Source organism: Notolabrus celidotus, chromosome 6 (genome assembly GCF_009762535.1).
Source record: "Notolabrus celidotus isolate fNotCel1 chromosome 6, fNotCel1.pri, whole genome shotgun sequence".
NCBI lineage: Eukaryota > Metazoa > Chordata > Actinopteri > Labriformes > Labridae > Notolabrus > Notolabrus celidotus.
This window is the reverse complement of record NC_048277.1, coordinates 28,866,685-28,884,648: the sequence shown is the minus strand read 5'-3', so window position 1 is coordinate 28,884,648 and position 17,964 is coordinate 28,866,685. Positions and strand designations below refer to the sequence as shown.

At 39.8% G+C, this 17,964-nt stretch overlaps 3 protein-coding genes across 8 annotated transcripts in view; 1 reads left to right on the top strand and 2 right to left on the bottom strand.

Annotated features, from left to right (window-relative positions):
• Positions 1–2,463, bottom strand: part of kcnq1.2 (potassium voltage-gated channel, KQT-like subfamily, member 1.2) — a 221,242-nt gene extending 218,779 nt beyond the window's left edge. For 3 of the 5 annotated variants that reach the window (XR_004631540.1, XM_034685466.1, XM_034685468.1), the window contains exons 1-2: positions 2,096–2,463; positions 631–664 (exon numbers count right to left, since the gene is read on the bottom strand). The gene's annotated coding sequence lies outside the window, so the exon portion shown is untranslated. The remainder of the gene's footprint in view (positions 1–630; positions 665–2,095) is intronic. The other 2 variants (XM_034685469.1, XM_034685467.1) reach the window with 2 other exon arrangements.
• A 170-nt stretch (positions 2,464–2,633) lies between these two features.
• On the top strand, positions 2,634–12,578 carry mrps35 (mitochondrial ribosomal protein S35). The gene is made up of 8 exons (XM_034685472.1): positions 2,634–2,814; positions 4,262–4,314; positions 4,502–4,669; positions 6,254–6,314; positions 6,443–6,582; positions 8,128–8,237; positions 8,322–8,391; positions 12,081–12,578. The coding sequence occupies exons 1-8, from the start codon at positions 2,682–2,684 to the stop codon at positions 12,348–12,350; spliced, it is 1,005 nt and encodes a 334-aa protein (XP_034541363.1). The 5' UTR covers positions 2,634–2,681; the 3' UTR covers positions 12,351–12,578.
• LOC117814251 (MANSC domain-containing protein 4-like) lies at positions 12,487–17,433 on the bottom strand. Of its 2 annotated transcripts, XM_034685471.1 has the most exons (4): positions 17,005–17,433; positions 16,778–16,912; positions 14,571–14,682; positions 12,487–14,288 (listed from the first exon to the last, which is right to left on the bottom strand). In XM_034685471.1, exons 1-4 carry the CDS (start codon positions 17,222–17,224, stop codon positions 13,805–13,807), a joined length of 951 nt encoding a protein of 316 aa, XP_034541362.1. In that variant the 5' UTR covers positions 17,225–17,433; the 3' UTR covers positions 12,487–13,804. The 2 variants fall into 2 exon arrangements, with proteins under 2 accessions (XP_034541362.1, XP_034541361.1); XM_034685470.1 differs by having other exon boundaries at positions 12,487–14,682.
• Positions 17,434–17,964: the final 531 nt, after the last annotated feature.

Sequence of the window (17,964 nt, the reverse complement as noted above, 5' to 3'; positions counted from 1 at the left end):
TTTTGTAAATGAACTCTTCAAAACAGGAAGTTTACAGAGTAGATTGTGCAAAATAGATTCAAATAATAAACAAAATGTCATCTATGGTGTGTTATATGAATTATTCTTGTCTGAAAATAGAAATGAGTCTGTAACTAAGCCTGGGGAGCCTGACAAAAACACTTTCCATAAGCCAAGTCAAAGCTAACTCTACCCCCTGCTGTCTTTTGTTAAATTAATTAGAGTATCAAAGGTGAGGGAGGCTCTGAGAAAGAAAGTGAACCAGGTAGAGTGATAGATGGATGGATTGTTTCCTAAATGTATCGGAAAAAGTATCATGACACAAGAGAGGCAGGCTGATTGTTAGCAGCCATCTCGCCCACGTCTGTCCTCACCTATAGACAAACTGCTGACAGGAGCCGCTCGCTCTGCTGTCTCCCTGCAGATGGAGTTTCTACCTTTAAAAACTACAGAGTCCAGAGGCGCACAATGGACTGTCAGACTACACAGGCTGCTGATGTTGGACTCTAAAGTTACAAAGCTTATTTGTGTTGCTTTTCCGATAAACTGAACCGACCCTCGCGTGGGACCTCTGGCACACACTGCGATGATAACACGTGGGGTTGAAATAAAGTAAAAACATAGCCTTACCTTTCTTCTGCGTGACTGACGTCCTGAAAGCAGTCTGAAAAAACACACGAGGTAAGTTTAATAAATAATATCAGGTGATTTTTTAAAGAAATGTTTGAAATAATTAATACAACATTTGAGCTAAACCCTGAAATAATTAGATGATATAACATTTTTACTAACTAATGTTTCTTGCCTTTTACTCCAAAAACACAACAAGTTGTAATCGTCGTTATTGTCTGAATAATATCAAAATCTAAGAAGCCGGGCAACAAGTTCGCTTTATTTCATTTTCACCCAAAAAAAAAGAAAAAAATAGATCCAGTCGTGAAATAAAACATGAACCACTAAATTATCTTCCACTGTTAAAAAAATAAACAAACCATAATATTAAAAATTATTATTAAAGCACGAGCCTTTATTCTGCTGCTGCCTGCAGGACTTGTCCCTTTGAAGTGCATCGCTGCTTGTGCCTGTGCAAATGTTGCGTTCAAAGATTATAGGAAATGTGGCAATCACGATATAAGCAATAGTGTCGTGCCACACTACAAATAGCCCGTGTTAAAACCTAGGTTGTTGATGGACCTACCTGTGAAGAATTGAACATTTTCACTGCAAAAATATTGCAAAAAAGAGAAGCACTAGGCCACAAATACTCATCTGCTGTAGTAAATTACTTGGGACATTTCTAATGAATCAACAAGCAACAGTTTCTGATTTTTTCTCAAAAAGCAATATGTTAATTGAAAAAAAACAAAATAAGTAGTATAGTCTGATCAACTGAACTAGTTGCATTTGCCCTACTTTTTGAGGAGAATTTAATGCAACCACCAACACTAAAGTAAAATATCATACAAAGTGGTCCTTCCATTGTGAGATCCTTTGGTTTTGTTTGTGGAGTCCTGTGTCTAGTGTTATCAGTAAGGCAAGGCAAGGCAACTTTATTTGTATAGTGCATTTCATACACGAGGGCAACTCAATGTGCTTTACATTAAAACATTAAAAGCATTGGAAACATTCAGACAAGCATAAAAGAACACAATTAAAATGACAAATATAATAAAACAGAAAAGACAAGGACAATTAAAAATATATTAAAAATAAAATTATTAGGCCTACAACATTGAACTTTCCTTGCCCTTAATGGTGCATAATCCTAAATTGATGTTCATTTTAAACAAATGACCCTGCAGTTAGAGCACTGGGGTTGAGCCACAGGTAGTAAGGTCTTGAAGCAACCTCTGACCCCCCATCACAAGTGAAGTGAACCATGCACTTAAGAAATGTTTGGATATTTTTGGAAGCATGTATGCAATGAAAAAAAAGACCTGCATTCACCTGGAGGAGTACTAAAATGTCCTCTATGTCCCAAGAAAAGACTAAACAACACCAGCTGTGTTTTATACTGAGCTGATAGTTTTTCAAGAAGCTGTTGGACAACAATAACACGGTGAAATATGTACCATGAACATCTCAGTGTACATACCTTACATGCATGCTCATCTATTTGCTGGGTCCAGGTGATGCCATATTACCGCCAGAAAGTTTCCTACTACTACTTCAAGTATAAATTAAGTAATCTGTGCACCACGCTGTTGATGAAACAACCACACATACCTTACAAATTATTTGTAAGTGTGTCCAACATGCCTCCAAACGAAAACAGGACCCCACTCTTGCATTGGTGTGCGTGTGTTTCCGTGGAAGAGATCGTGGACATTTGTTTGATGACTTGCTACCTCGGAAACATAATTTTACGGATACATTTGAACACAACACGTGTCTTAAACCCAGCAGCTGGTGGAGGTGCAGCTGTTGATAACACCATGTATTTGTGTTTTGAACATGTCCCTCTGCAAAAGCAAATAAAGTGGATATATTGCTGTTTATTGAGCACTATTTTTTGTAATCACTTTCTGTTCTTGAACTTAATCCCACAAACACACTACAGATCTGAATGAACACCACTACATTCACCAGAGGGGGCACTAAGTACTCGCTCCACACCAAATTAAGCATCTCGCAATTCGCTCAGTTTGTCCCTCGCTGTTTCCCGTAGTCTGTGAGAAAACATGGCTTCACACACAAGCAAGGCATTTCTGTCTCTAGGTCGAATAAATGTTGCTGGTCTTGGACTACAGAATTATATGAGCAGGGTGACATATGTCACGGCTGTATCTGCAAACTCTCCCAAAGGGAATAAAGGTGAGTTGACCTGTTTCTGATGAATAGTTAACGGAGACTGAATGTGAGAACTGCAGGCTAAGCTAACTGATTACTGTCACCAAGGCCAGTCAGCCTAGAGTTATATATTTTAGTAGTTAGGTGTCTTAACTTAGTGATCAAGTGAGTAATTACAATAAGGGGACACATTTATAATTAGAATTATTCGTATTTGTCTGTTTCTCTATTGCAATGGTTTATCCTGGCACTATACTATAAATGCTATTATGACACTATTACCATAATATATACCCATCAGTGAACCAAATGTAGAATCAGACAACAAACCTAGGTATACAGCAGCAAAATCAAATTAAAGAAATGCACGAGGATCTTTTACTACATGTTAAAGCAACTTGGAAAAATGTCAAAGTGAATTAAGTTGATCAGGCTGTCTATATTCAGGTTCATCCCATTAGTTTTAGTAATGTCCAATTTGCTGATCATTTCTTTAATGGATTATTAGTTTGATATGAAACGGGTAGATTACTGGTATACTTTGGTGTACGTCAGAAGATAATTGTATTTAATTAACCATCATAAGGTGGGAAATACAGAACATGGTAACAGGTCAAATGCTTGAACAAAGAAACATTTTTCTTACTTACTCAAAACAGTAAAATTTTATAAACTTGATAAATAGATTTTGATAGCTGACAGTAGTTTTTCATCATCTTATCAACACATTTTCAGCTTTCATTGACAACACAGATTAAAGATTGAAGCATGGCAGACAAAAGAGATGAGATATAAGTCATACAATGGATGTAGATTGCTTTTGTACATAGCTAATTATAACTATTCTGCACTTCTGTATTATTATTATTATTTTATTTTATTTATCTTTATTCTATTCGTATGTATATCTTATTTTATTTCTTCTTTCTATTAATAGTTTGACTTTCTGCCATACTTGAATGAGTGAGTTTTTCCCAGGGATAAATAAAGTATTTCTGATTCTGATATTACAAAGTAGCTACAATACATTTAATTTTGAAGCACTTTTAAAACCCTGTAAGAACTTGACACAAAAAAATAGAATGAGTGGGTTGCTTTTTAGGTTGGCAGGTACAGCAAAAACAGAAACAAAAAACAACAACAAAAACTGTATTATCTTATTTAATAATTTATAATTAAAAAAATAAAACATGTAAAAAAATGCAAATTGTAAAACTGTAATACTAAATTATAAACAATTAAAAGATATATATAAAAAACAGAATAAAGAATAATGCAAAGAAGAGAGCAAATACAAAAACCCTCAATACAACAGTTGCAAAACATGTCATAATTTTACATGTGATGGTGTTCTCAGTATGAAATGAAATGCTGTTACAAGAAAATGAATGCTGATGCCGTATTTATTCAGGACATTTTCACATTACTTCAGTTATTGTGTGTGACCAAAGAAATCTGAACTATATTTTAGACAATCTGGAGAGAGGCGGAAGAGGACCAATAACCAGAAAACCCAGAAGAGATGTAAGTGTGCAGCTTTTATGTCCGCTTTTAAATAATCAAACTGAGGAAGTAATATAACGCACACTGAGTGAAGTTTCATATAAAATAGACTGTCATTATTTGCTAAACGTTGCCTTGACCTTGCACTCACAGATTACCTCACAGTTTCCTGTAACAAGGTGTCTGTTGTCTCCTGTGTTTGTATCAGCCAGGGGAGCCCAGGACAGGAAAGATGCCAGAGGATCAGGACTGGACTTCAGTCTATCCTGCAGCCGCCCCCTTCAGACCAGGCTCTGTCCCGCTGCCTGTGAGGATGGGTTACCCTGTGAAGGGAGGCGTTCCTCCTGAGAAGAGGGGAAACTTGGAGCTGCTCAAGGTCAGACATTATTATTTTTACAAGAATACAACACAATGACACTTTTCAAACCATGCCAAGAATCAAACACAACGAGACAAAGATGGACAAGAAAAGCAAACATTTAGTGTGCATACTTTTCTCTCTTTTTACAAGATCTTCAACAGACTGATTCTAGTAGCAGTTACAGTATTCATCAGAACTAGTTCAGAAAACTGTAGCCAGCCGGTGCTCTCACAGTATAGATGGAGATATAGCTTAATGGCTCTATATGTCTCTACTGTGTCTCTGTTCCCGGATTATTGAGCTGCTTTTTCCAGACACCAGCTGCTACATCTGGACTTGAGCCACTTGCAGATCCACTACTTTCCCGGCACAGCTGGAGCTCTGTCGTACTGATGTCATTCTCTGTCTGCCATTAGGAGCTGAACACTATAGATCCCTTACTTATGTTTAATGCTACGAACATCGGTTTAAATTTCATGTCAAATCAACATGTATTAAATATAAGTATGTATTCAATCATTTCCTATCCTCAAAGGATAGACAAAGTAGTTTTTGTTTTCTGCTTTAACTGTCCTCTTAAAGCAGAGTATCCTGAAATCTTGCATCACAAGTCTTCTGTGAACACTCATAAATTCTGTGATGTGAGATCTGTTTTCAAAATTACAACAAAACTGGTTCACTGGATGAATTCTAGGATGGCTCTATAATGTTGTTGTTTATCAGCTCATTAGCATAGCATTCTTAATAAAGTAAAATAAACTTAATAAACACAAAGGTCGGTTTTACTCCCCACGTCTGCAGATTTGAAGATCTAGTGGATGATTTTTATTTATCATGGATAAGTGCTAGCGCTATTTAGCATAGCCACATAGCTACATGTTCATAGCTGTAGCTGTAGCTGTGTACCAAGACACACATCGACATACTGACAAATAAAACAACAAGAAACACTAAATCTGTGACCGATCCTTCAGAAAAGGTCCCGCTGCCTTTCTGGCAGAGGTCGGTTTTACTCCCCACGTCTGCAGATTTGAAGATCTAGTGGATGATTTTTATTTATCATGGATAAGTGCTAGCGCTAGTTAGCATAGCCACATAGCTACATGTTCGTAGCTGTGTACCAAGACACACGTCTACATACTGATAAATAAAACAACAAGAAACACTAAATCTATGACCAATCCTTCAGAAAGGTCCTGCTACAGGCGCCTCTCCGTCAGGATTGTGGATCAGATTCAGAGGGTTGAAGTAACATGATCTCTGAGCAGCCGTGTATATTCAGCCAACATGTAAACATTAGATCAACGTGCTGGACAGCCGAGGCACATCCACTTCCTGAGGGGGCGTGGTCAGAGAGAAAACAGAGTGTTCTGAGGAGGACTGAAGAAGAGGTTTTTTCAGACATGCCAAAATCTGATTTCAAAGTGTTTTTTTTAGCATAAACTTTAAAGACATGTTTTGGGGACCTCTTAGACCAATATATATTGATGAAAAAAGCGTGATATGTCACCTTTAATGATAACTTGTCTTGTTCTTTTGCTTAAGTCGCCAACAGTACTGGTTGGTACATTCATATAATCTCTCTTTGATCTCTTTCAGATACCAAACTTTCTGCATTTGACTCCGGCAGCCATCAAGAAACACTGTGAAGCTCTGAAACGTAAATTTTTTGCTTAATCATTAAAAGAAAACCTCTTTGATTAGTTTAGCTGTTGTTTAATTTTTATCCCAATACAAACCTGTATTGGCTTACTCAGCACACTTCAAGATAACTTTCTCTGCTTCCAGCGTTCTGCACAGAGTGGCCGTCTGCTCTGGACTCCGATGCCAAGTGTGACGAGCACTTCCCCGTCAAACTGGAGAGCACAGACTACGTGTCAGCCGGCCCCTCCGTCAGAAACCCTTCAGCTCGCGTCATTCATCTCACAGTGAGTTCACCCTCTTTCTGACCTCAGCTTTCACCTGATGATCCCAGCTTTATCTGTGTCTCATCGATGTATAGAAAGTGGAGGAACACGACATGAAAAATTAGATTAAAGATTTGCAGGGATGCATAATCACAAGCCCACATCATGTCCCAGAGAGACGTTTATTGTCCAGTGACCTCAAACCTAAGAAATGATGCCATCAAGTCTGCAGAGAGATTACACAGATTTAGATTTCTTTCACTCTTCACGATGAAGCTATGTTGATGTCATCCTCAAATGTAAGTCCTCAGTTATTTTGTGAATGTGTTTAGTTAATTACAACTTTCCTTTATGAACAGAAAAAAGGAACAAAACCTTTTACCATCTACATATTTGTTGTTACATTTTGATGTTCCTCTTAATCCCTTCACCACCACAACCAGCACTAATCCATCAATATACAATCCTCCTCAGAGCAGAGCCATAAATGGAAACATAGAACAACAACATAACGCCCACAATCCATCTGTAAGAAGATTTACTCTTCAGGTTCAGTCTGTGAATCAAGGAACAGGGAATCAAGGAAACGTTCTGTCTTCAGTGTGAAGGTGTAGCTGTTGTTGTTGTTTACAGTCTCACAGATGAATCGATGTTTAAACAGATTATCTGAATCGCTACCTTACTCACAAACTTGTAAAAGTAAGTTCACCAACAACAAGACTTGCCTTTTGACAAACTTGTCATCTCTGCAGGTGAAAATGTGTCTCTTTTTTATCATCCACCATCAAGCCATCTGCTCCACTGACACTTTGCCTTAGATTATATCAGCATGGGAGGAATTATCCAGACATTAATCCAGGTGGATTAGGCTGAAAGACAGATTGGAGCACAAATCTCGCACAATTAGGTTCCAAATCCCGAGCGAGTGGAACACGACCGTGTTTTCAGCATGACGGGCATGTCAACAAAAAAATCATTCAGGCTTTGAATTCAGATTTTATGTTGCATGCTTGACGTTAGGTTGATGTTTATTTATTATGACGGGGTTGAAGCAGTCTGTGGCGTGTGGTCCAGGAGTCAAGAAAACAATCTCATTTAGTGTCTGTGTTCTCATCACAACAGTTATGTTACCTTTATGTTGTTTTTGTGAGAGGTTAAATACACAATATACACTCTCACATTGACCCTGTAGTTCCTATGGATGTATTTTGCTGCACAAAGTATAGAAGTCTGAGCCATGACGAAATTTAATCAGGGAGTAATCTCTGCTTTTTACTATCTTTATTTTTTGCGAGGAGAGGGGCTTACAGGTTTCTCTGCACCATAGCATGCAGCCTGATATTTCATCTGAAAGTAGAAAGTATAGAATTTAATCCACTCAGTCAGAGCTTTGTGTATGTTCAAAACAAACTCTGTTCTCCCTTTAAATTGAGGTTGGATTTGACCCTAAAGGGCTTAGAGCAGGAGGTAGACTAACACTGAGAGCACATCTTCATGAGTCTTTTCATCCAGCCTGTAAACAGTTGTTTGTCTCATGGTGAGCTCATACTGTCATTGCTCTTTTAGGTTAAACTGTCCAGTCTTAACTTGGACGATCACGCACGCAAGAAAATGCTCAAGCTCGTTGGGGACCGATATGACAAAGACACTGACATACTCACCATCAAAGCAGACAGGTAAACACTCCCTCCTCAGTTATACAAATACAAAGTAAACAATAATACAAATATGCTTAACTCTCATCTTTTGTCTATTCACAGCTGTCCACTCAGACAGCAGAATCAGGACTACGCCATGTACCTGCTGACCGTCCTCTACCACGAGTCCTGGGTGAGTTTCTCTACTCTGAAGAACACTGACCCTACTCAAACTTCACTATCGCTTTAAAAATCTGTAGATCTTTGCTGTGTGAAATGCCAGCCTAATGGGACTCATCTTATCACCACTGTGCCATTTAAAGAAAAAGAGCCTACCTTTCCTCCACACCTCTACCAGGGCTGGATTTAGAAACCTGTGATGACAGCAGAGAGAGAAACATCACAAGGGTGTCATTTCAGTCTGATAGAAATGTAGACGTCACAGGTCTCCTGTTACTTTGGCTTTTATTCTAATCTGTTGACAGACCTTATGTTACCTTTTATCAAGCAGCTATTTTAAAGGTAGACTGCTTTTTTGGCATTTCTTGTAGGGACAACCTGTTATCCTGTTATTATAACACCCAAACTGATACAATATAAAAGGCTGCCACAGGGCCTGCATTCGTTAGTTACATAATACCATGGACAAAATGCTATGTGGCATAATTCACATGTATTAGTGCTGTCAATTAAAGTTATTCTCATTTAACTAAAGTCCATGAAACAAAAACGTTCTTGGTTTCTTACTAACTTTTAGTCTTAATTAGGGATGGGCAATGATTTTCAAATATTCGTTCACTAAAATCGAAGAGTAACTGCGAATATTTTCTCATTTTAACAGTACAATTTTTCTTCGCTGCTACATGTGCCTGGTTGTTATACGGTATTCCCGCCATACGGTGGTGATAGAGCTGTTTGCTGACCGTATTAAGTAACAGATGAACAAAAATGCGGACTGCATTAAGTAGCAAAAGAAGAAAATCATAAGCGACAGTCGCAGCGATATTCTCCATTTCAGAATCTCACACTACTACACACGTATTCCAGAGACTGAGCATGGCTGTGATATGTAAACGTACACGCCACGCCACGCCGCGTCATAGAAACACCGACATAAAGATCGAGACAGACGCTGTCAGTGCCCACTACTTGCAGCACCTCGTCCAGAACTGAGTTATTCAGGCCAAAATGACTTTTTCTCTCCAGGCTTTAAACATGTTTGCTGTGAAAAAACACATTTTAGTATGAGTCCTAATAGGGACTCAGGCTAGAATGAGTTTTAGAGCAAGCCTCAAGTGGACACATAGGGAACTGCAGCTTTTTGCACATCCCCTGCAGTAGGTTGCCCCTTTATTTGCAACATATAAAACTTCTAAACATTATTCTCTAAAGGACTTTAAAATAAATCTATGGGAAATGAGCCACATTACAATGCAAAGGGAGTTACTAGCAGCCTGTTAAAACAGCTAAAATCATTGATTTTAACATATCCTGCCTCTGACAAGTCTTACAGCCCATCATATTTGGGGTTTGGGGTTTGAACCTTGGGGTCCATGCCACCTGTCTGGATTCACCCCTGCCTCACAGGTGTGAATTAGGTTGTTAATTAAATACTCAACTTTGATGACATTTAATCATAGCCAGGGACGAGGTTCAGTACCTTCTTACTTAAAAACTCAGTCTATCTTGCTCTGTGATCAGAAGCACTGTGCCCATTAGGGAGGTATCAGACTTGAATGGGCAAAGGGACAGCCAGCAGCAGCATTGTCCTGCTGACATTTCCTCGCTGATGAGGGGGAAACAGACTCCCCTATCAGGTGTTGACCCTGATACTCGTTCACATTAAGCCAACCATGCCTCATCAGAGAAGTCTGCCACCAGGTCATTACCTGGCACTGCTCAAACTGCCAGCCGCATAAAAGAAAACGTCTCTCCCTATTGTGCAGCCTTTGCCTCGGGGAGCTTTTTCCCGTCTTTGCTTAAAAAACATCTCTCATTTGGGGAAGGCGTCCAAGCCAGAGAGCAGAACACTGTCCACTGCCCTTTTGGACACACAATGGAAGGCACAGTGCTTGTCCAGTGGGCTCGGGGAAGCTGTGAGAGCGGCGTAACGTTCAGGTTGTAACGCTAGCTCACAAAGAGGCTGATTGTTAGCAGCCACTGAGGTGATTTTATCTCCCCACTCAGGGAGATGGACCTTTCCTTCTAATTCCAGTGTGTGCTAATCCAGGCCAGCGTTAGGGCAGACTGCTCAAAGCTGCCTCAGACATGGAGGGGCGTGTACCACTAGAGGCAGTGTATGTACTGCTTGTGCCTCCCTGCCAAACACCTGTCCTTTCCCTGAACTGAGAATGTAAACATTGTGTAGCTGGTGCTTGAATCGATCTGGAAAACAGGAGGCCCAATTGTGTCCCAACGAGGCATCAAATATCCTATGTGTTAACAGAACTACTTTACTGATGCAATAACAGACAGGATGTCACTACTGTCAACACTTTTACATTAATGTTTCATTCTATAGTATAACTAAGGAAGAACCAGGAAGAAGGTTTCAACTCTGCCTGCAACAAACAAGCCGCCCTGTTTGTACAGTAGAGCTTTTTGTGAAGACTCGACTTCCCCTTTTAAGATCTAACGTTACAGACTCAACATTCCAGACTGACTGCACCATCACACGTATTCACCCTCCTGAGCTTTTCCACATTTCACCGCCTTTATATTTAAACCTGATACAATTCATTTTAGTTTGTAGAGCAGGCACCCCATGTACAGAGGCTACAATCCTTGATGCATCGATCACAGGTTTGACTCCAGGCCCTCGGCCCTTTGATGCATGTTTACCCCAGGCGGCAACCTCAGGTCTAAAAATATGAGTCCAATGCAGAAGTGTTAAAAACTGCAGTTCATCAAGGATCCGCTTGAGGCTGGCTCCAGTTTCTGGAAGTACCAGAAACCACATACACACCAATTCAAAAAAGATGATCTTTACAGCAGAAATAAACATGTTTACAGCCTGGTACAAAAGAGGAGTGTAGTCTGGATAGCTCATTTCTCGATCGGCACACACTGTATGGGGGTGAATTTTTTTCTAATGCGGCAATTTCGAAGATATTGAGATTACGATTCTTCCAATGAGAGGCACAGCTGACTTGATTGACAGGCGGGGACACAGTAGCTGTTGGCGAGGAGGCTCAAAGACAGCCTCTTTACATCACAATCGCTCAACAGAAGCAATATGGCTGCCGCCGCCGATTGGCCTCAAAACAGCGCTTCAGAAACAGATGGGTGACGTCACAGATCCTAAGTCCATATTTTATACAGTCTATGGTTTACCCCAGTCTGTACACCTCACAACTCTTGTCTCTCTTCAACTCTCCTTTCTAATGAAGCCAAACAGTCCAACAAATAACCAAAAAACAGTCCTAGATCTAATCCCAGCTTTCTGGTGCTTCTCACTGGATTGCTGCAGACGGGAAGTTCTGTGGGTCAGATATGTACAGAGGTAATGATGGTCATTACCCTCAAACACCTGGAGAGTAAGAGAGCGAAGGCTGCCCTGCTTTAAGCTGCAGCACAGTGAGCTGTATTGTTCTAAAGAGAGCATGATGACAGCACACACAGGCAGCAGATGAAGAGCTACGTATGGAGAAACACTATCTCTGTGAGAGGAGCATCAAAGGACCCCTATATTTCACATCTGTCGCACAACTGAGTTCACTAAACTAGGTCTTTCTAAATGTATGTTATCAAAGTTTTAATGTGACGTGATCGCTGCACCACACATGAACATGAATACCTGTTTTCAGTCAGGTTGGATGACTCTTTGCTTTGCAGTCTTCCATGTAAAAGCAACAAATAAGAACTGTGTTTCTCCTCCTTCAGAAAACCGAGTTCTGGGAGGCTGAGAAGACCGTAGCAGACATGGAGGAGTACAGCTGGGACGACAGCCCGTCTCAGAAGAATCTCCTGGATGTTCTAGCGCGAATGGAAGTGGCCGTCGAAGGAGAAGGCGAGGAAGTGCGAGAGCAGCTGCTGGGGAGAAAAGAAGTGCAGGAGTATAAGGACTCTGTCACACGCTTGAAGAACGAGGGGGGGAGTGAGAGCAGCATGCTGGAGTACAAAGAGGCTGTGAAGAAAGTACTCAACCTGTAATATAGATTCATGTAGAACTAAATTTATAGCAAGATGATGACAAAGGTCCACTGTAATATTTTCAGTTACTTCCAGTCACACACAGAGAGGATCCTGTAAATAATCTGATCCAACATAAATCTTGACATCACAACTGTTAGGGTCTCTCTAATGTATTTATTTTTCCTGCCACATCATCTGTATAATCATGTCTTTATACAAAAATAAAAGTCTAATGTGTCCTCTTTGGAGTTGAAAAGTTCTGTGAAGTTTGCACACACGATAGTTAAAGCTTTTATGTAATAAAAGCCTCATTCAGTCAGTTCCCATCCAGCTCTTATCACCGTCAGGTCGAGGGTCGCCACCTCAGTGAAAGGAAGCTTTCAGCGGCAGGTTGTTGAAAAGTACTTCACCCTCTTAAGAGAGTTTTACTTTTTCAGATCAAGAGAAATCTGATGCACGGAGGAGATGAGGGTTAAACACTAAAGGCAAAGAGTGGTCCATCTTCACACGTAGTTGACCATCTGAACAACCCTTGAGCTGAAACACTTTTTTTTTCCCTCCCTGTGACAGCAGCCTTTAAGCTCCACTTAAGACCAATAAACATCCTAGAGCTGTGGAATCATGGTTGGTTTAGACTCATTGAAATACATCAAACTGAAGGTAAGCCAAATGGAAATCATATCATGTAACTTCAGGCAAAATGCCTTATAATGTGTACTGGCTTAGTTCAGCTCCTGTCAAAAGTCATGGCGTCTGGGGAGCTGGTGGCCTAACGGTCTAAGTGCCCCACATACAGAGGCAATAGTCCTTGTTGCAGAAGTCGCCGGTTCGATTCCCGGCCGCAACCATTTGCTGCATGTCTTCCCCCACTCTCTAATCCTCACACATCCTGTCTATCTACAGCTGTCCAATCAATAAAATATAAAACTAAAATTAAAAAAAGTCATGGCGTCACACGTGAAAGGAAAAATCACAGTAGTTACGATTTCAGCTTCTTTAACTACAGTAAGCTATAAGATACCTCACTCCCTTTGCGAGTGTTCTTATTGTTGTTTCATCCTCTGCTGTTTCATCAGGCTTTGCCTATACAAGAGAGAAACAGGAAGTGTGGAGAGCAAAAGCAGCAGAATACAATCCATGGTAAAGTAATCCTGGGACTTTAAGTAAAGTCCACGAACAAGTTCCTCAGAGTAATTGCAGCTAACAATCTGCTTTTAGGTGCAGTCCTTCAACGCCAACTTCATTCTACTTCTTAACTGCTGGCTGCAACAGAGGCGCCAAAAAGTGGTCAGTCGCTTTCAGATGATGCTGTTGAGAGCAGATTCATTCCTCTCTGCTTAAAAGACAGCAGTATAAAGAAAAGTCCTTGCTTTTAATTCAAAGTACACAAACTCTAATTGATGTCAAAATCATGGAAACCATCTTTGGGAAGAAATAAAAAAAAGAAATGTGCCAACTTTAGTGTTTGACTCTCAGGTGTTCTCTCTGACCAGCACGTACTTTATCAGACGCATGGAGCCTCGTTTCCCTCTCCACGATGTCCGATATCGCCCCATCCTCTTCCTCTGACCCCTCCAGCTCACCACCAGCAGAAAGGAGCAGCAGCAGCTCAGCAGCACCGTGATACAGACGACCACAGCGACCAGCAGGGTGTGAGTGGCTACATGCCAACCAGGAACAAAATCCTCTGAAGGGTCCTCTCCACTGATACCTTGTCCTCCCTCACCGCCTGCAGTGTGGTTCCTCCCCAGGCTGCCCTTGGTGTCATTCGGGTTTTGCTTGCTGCTTTCTATACTTCCCATACCAACTGTGGTGGGGATCTGAGAGAAGGTGGTTTTGTGATGATGGGTGGGGGTTGAGGAGGGCTGTGATGTTGTGGTGGAAAAGGCAGGAGTGGTTTTGGGGTTGTGTGGGCTGGGTGTAGATGCTCTGGTGGATGAAGATGGAGTAGTGAAGCTGGGGGCAGGAGAAGAAACAGAGATGGTAGGGGTTGTTGTTTGCACATGGCTCCCTGAATCTAGCAGAGTCTCGGGAGTTGAAAATAAGACGCCTGTAGTTGAGGGAACTGTTGTTGGCTGACTGGTTCTCTGCAGAGCTGTGGTGGAGGTAGAGAGGGTGGAGATGGTAGTTTTGGTGGTCGTGGTAGTGGTGAGTGCTGTTTTTTCTGAGGCTGTGGGTTTAACAGTTGGTGCGGAAGTTAGCGGATGTGCAGCAGGTGGAGGTGGATGGATGAAATACCGTTTGTCTGTGGACAGCAGCTCTGAGGCGTTGACTCGGCTGTAGTGGTGAGGTAACACTCGAACATTTGAGGTGAAGTACTTTCCAAACACCAACAGGTCAGGATCCACACCTGGGAAACCAAAGATTCTTCACTTATGACTTTACTAATGACGACATCATGAAGTGAATTTGCACTTTTCTAAACTAGGTATTAACGTCCTTTACTTTGCTAAAAGTAGCAACCTGGTACTTAATTCTAAACTTTCATTCTGTTATTGAAGATGCCATCCACACACAGCCATGATTCATACTGTGATTCATGCACACACACAAATAGGATCATGTCAGAGTTAGGGGGGTGCACACCAACGAGTGCCCAAGTGGTAAGAGGTTCAGTATGGGGCATTGTTTGTGAAGTTATGCACACTGGAAAAAAACAGCAACATTTCTCCATATATCTCCACACATCTTTATGAAGCTTTTATTTTAGTATTTCTGCTGGATGCCAGTGCAAAATTGCATATAATCTACATATTCTTGATCACAGAGCAAAATTTAACATTAACATTTAACATTAAGATTTAACATTTAACATTTAGATTTAATATTCAACAGTTATATTTAATATTTGAAATTCATATTTAATAATAAACATTTAGATTTAGATTTAGCATTTAACAGTCAGATTTAATATTAACATTTCTATTTAAAGCTCCTGTGAGGAACTTTCTGTTTGTGTTGACTTTGGTGCCCCCCTGTGCACTAAGTGATCTTGCTTATTTTGTCCTGTACATGTGTAAATTATGGTATCTCCTCCTGCTTTCAACTAACAGTCAACTATTTCACTCATTAAGAATATTTACTGCAGAAAAAGGATTTTTCGTGACATGCTGTCCATCACCTCATCTGACACCTACCCTCTCACAGCGATTTCAGGCTTTAAAATAACAAAACAGAAATGATCAATACCTTTTCTTACAATCTTGTTTGCTTTTCTAGGTCATAAAGAGGCATCACTGTTCATTTCAGTCCATTTCATGACCACTCAAAAACTCCTCACAGGAGCTTCAACATTTAACATTTAACAGTTATATTTAATATTTAACATTTATATTTAACAATAAACATTTAGATTTAGATTTAACATTGAACAGTCAGATTTAATATCTAACATTTATATTTAACAATCAAATTTTTTCATTTAAATTTAACATTTAGATTTATATTTAACAGTGATTTTTACTGAAATATATGTCACGACAATAACAAAGTGGAAAAGATCACAAATATCGCTCTGAATGTGATTAAAAATAGTGACTTTTAAATATTCACACTTCATTTTTAAGAAATTTAAGAGCCTAATGTGGAGAATTGTTAGTTATTTTCAGTGTTCACAACTTTACAAAGTCTACATATTGCAGTGCCTCAAAAATCCTTGAAATGCCTTGGAAGTAAACTCGCATCTCTCTAGTAACCGCACCGTACTCCCGTAGTTTGGGCCATATTTGGAATTCAACTAACAACCCTCCAGTTCCCAAACTAAGTCCTTACAGAATGAGCTACTGCTGTCACCTGTCCAAGATGTTTTAACCAAGTCATTTTGACTGTGTGGTCACAAATATACAGGCTGATCACACGTTTTGTTTGTATAATTCAATCTCAAGTAAAGACCTAATGTAAATATGTTCTGACAAATTAAGGAAATTGTACAACACACCCCTCTGGAATGCTATGGGGTAAAAGTTAAAGTGACAGAAAATAACCTACCTTTTAAATAGTATTTAAGAGCATATGTATAAGGGAATTGCTAACTTAGTTTCAAAGACGTGTAGATCTAGTACAATGCAGCATTTACTGCCTGTAATTACTTTATTTAATCAATTTGTAGCATGTATATTTATCTAAATTCCATTGTAACATTTGTATATATCTAAACTGTATTATATCTTATTCTATCCTGATTTATCTATTTTCATTTTTACTTATTTTATTTTACTAAAATAAACTTGTTCTGATTGTACTTTTGTCTGGGTTGCTGCAACAACTGAATTTCCTCCCTGGGGATCAATAATAAGTAATATCTTATCTTATCTTGTTTTGTTGTATTTAATGCACTTTTTAAAGGTATGTAATGAGGTTGGGATGATGATTTATGCATGTTGTACACTTTAAACATAGGCCTATCTGTGAATTTGAGTTCCTAACCTGAACTTGACTTGACTTACCCTTTGTGATGTTGTAGAGCACCACGTTTCTTCTATGGCTGAGGATACAGCTCTCCAGTGTTGGACAGTGCAGGTGGAAACAGTTCACGTTTTCTTGAGATGTCTCATAATGAAATATGGCCAGATTACAGGAGACTGAGAGAGGAAAGAAGATATAATTAGCTATTTTAAAAAATGAGGGGAAAAGATAAGTTCACCAGTAGAATGAATGGCGCAGATTTACTCACAGTTTCTGGTGAGGCAGCAGGTGCGGCTGCATTTGAGCGCAGTCTCCTCCAGGTAAGACTTCAGCAGCTGAGCCCCTCTCCTCTGAGACTCCTCGATGTCGATGAAAATTCCCGGGAAGCGTCTGATCCAGCAGTTCTTGTAGTAAGAGGTCGGTGAGCACCTCGACTCAGTGTGACACACCAGACCCAAAACCGTCAGCAAACCCCACGTGACATTCATCGCGCGTAATGTAAATTAGAGCATTTTAAATGACTATCTCGACGAAGCACTGACATCTCTGGGAGGTTGGATACTTGGAGTTGACAGGAATGAAGGAGAGTCAGCAGTGGGCTCTTCTTACTGGTGCCTGCTGTCCAGGTTTGGCACAGACACGCACCTGGAGGAGGGGAAGACCCCGCCCTGCAAATGAGGTGCCCAGGCTGGACTGCTGGAGCCATAAGGGCAAGAAACTAACTTTATTACAGAGTAGCTCAAACTACTTAAAAGTGAAAAATTAAGCAAATTCAAAAGACAACTATTTAAAGATATTCTACAGGGACACTAAAGCCACAAAATCCACTTCTTCCACATAAGTTTTATCATTCAAATACAATATACTACAGTAATTAGCTAAATGTTTGTTCACTTTGATCATTTTCTGTCAATGTAAGTTTAAAAACGAGATAAAAATTACTTTTTGACCTTAAAAGCATCCATTTAAAACTAATGTTTCTTATCTCTATGTTTGAATAAGAAAGTTTTTCCTTGTTATTTATGGGCTAACATCAGTGGAGTATTCTGGTTTCTATTTTTTCTTTCCAGATTGGAGGGAAAGTTGTTCCTGCTATTTTGAGCCATTATTTAAAGTTAGCTGTTTTTTTCTATATGAAAGATTGTTTGATTTTTATACATTTATCCCTTAGTTATTAAGACTTTGAGGGTACCCCTCTTCATGACTTTAAGCAGCTATACAGGTATTA

Bases quoted from the DNA above. Each gene is read 5' to 3' on its own strand.
- LOC117814251 (XM_034685470.1), bottom strand. From the start codon at position 17,224: ATGAATGTCACGTGGGGTTTGCTGACGGTTTTGGGTCTGGTGTGTCAC. The intron at 16,913-17,004 runs GTGAGTAAATCT...TTCCTCTCTCAG, and splicing joins CTGCTGCCTCACCAGAAACT to TCTCCTGTAATCTGGCCATA. The intron at 14,683-16,777 runs GTAAGTCAAGTC...TTGGTTTCCCAG, and splicing joins GCTCTACAACATCACAAAGG to GTGTGGATCCTGACCTGTTG.
- mrps35 (XM_034685472.1), top strand. From the start codon at position 2,682: ATGGCTTCACACACAAGCAAGGCATTTCTGTCTCTAGGTCGAATAAAT. The intron at 4,670-6,253 runs GTCAGACATTAT...GATCTCTTTCAG, and splicing joins GAAACTTGGAGCTGCTCAAG to ATACCAAACTTTCTGCATTT. The intron at 6,583-8,127 runs GTGAGTTCACCC...TTGCTCTTTTAG, and splicing joins CTCGCGTCATTCATCTCACA to GTTAAACTGTCCAGTCTTAA.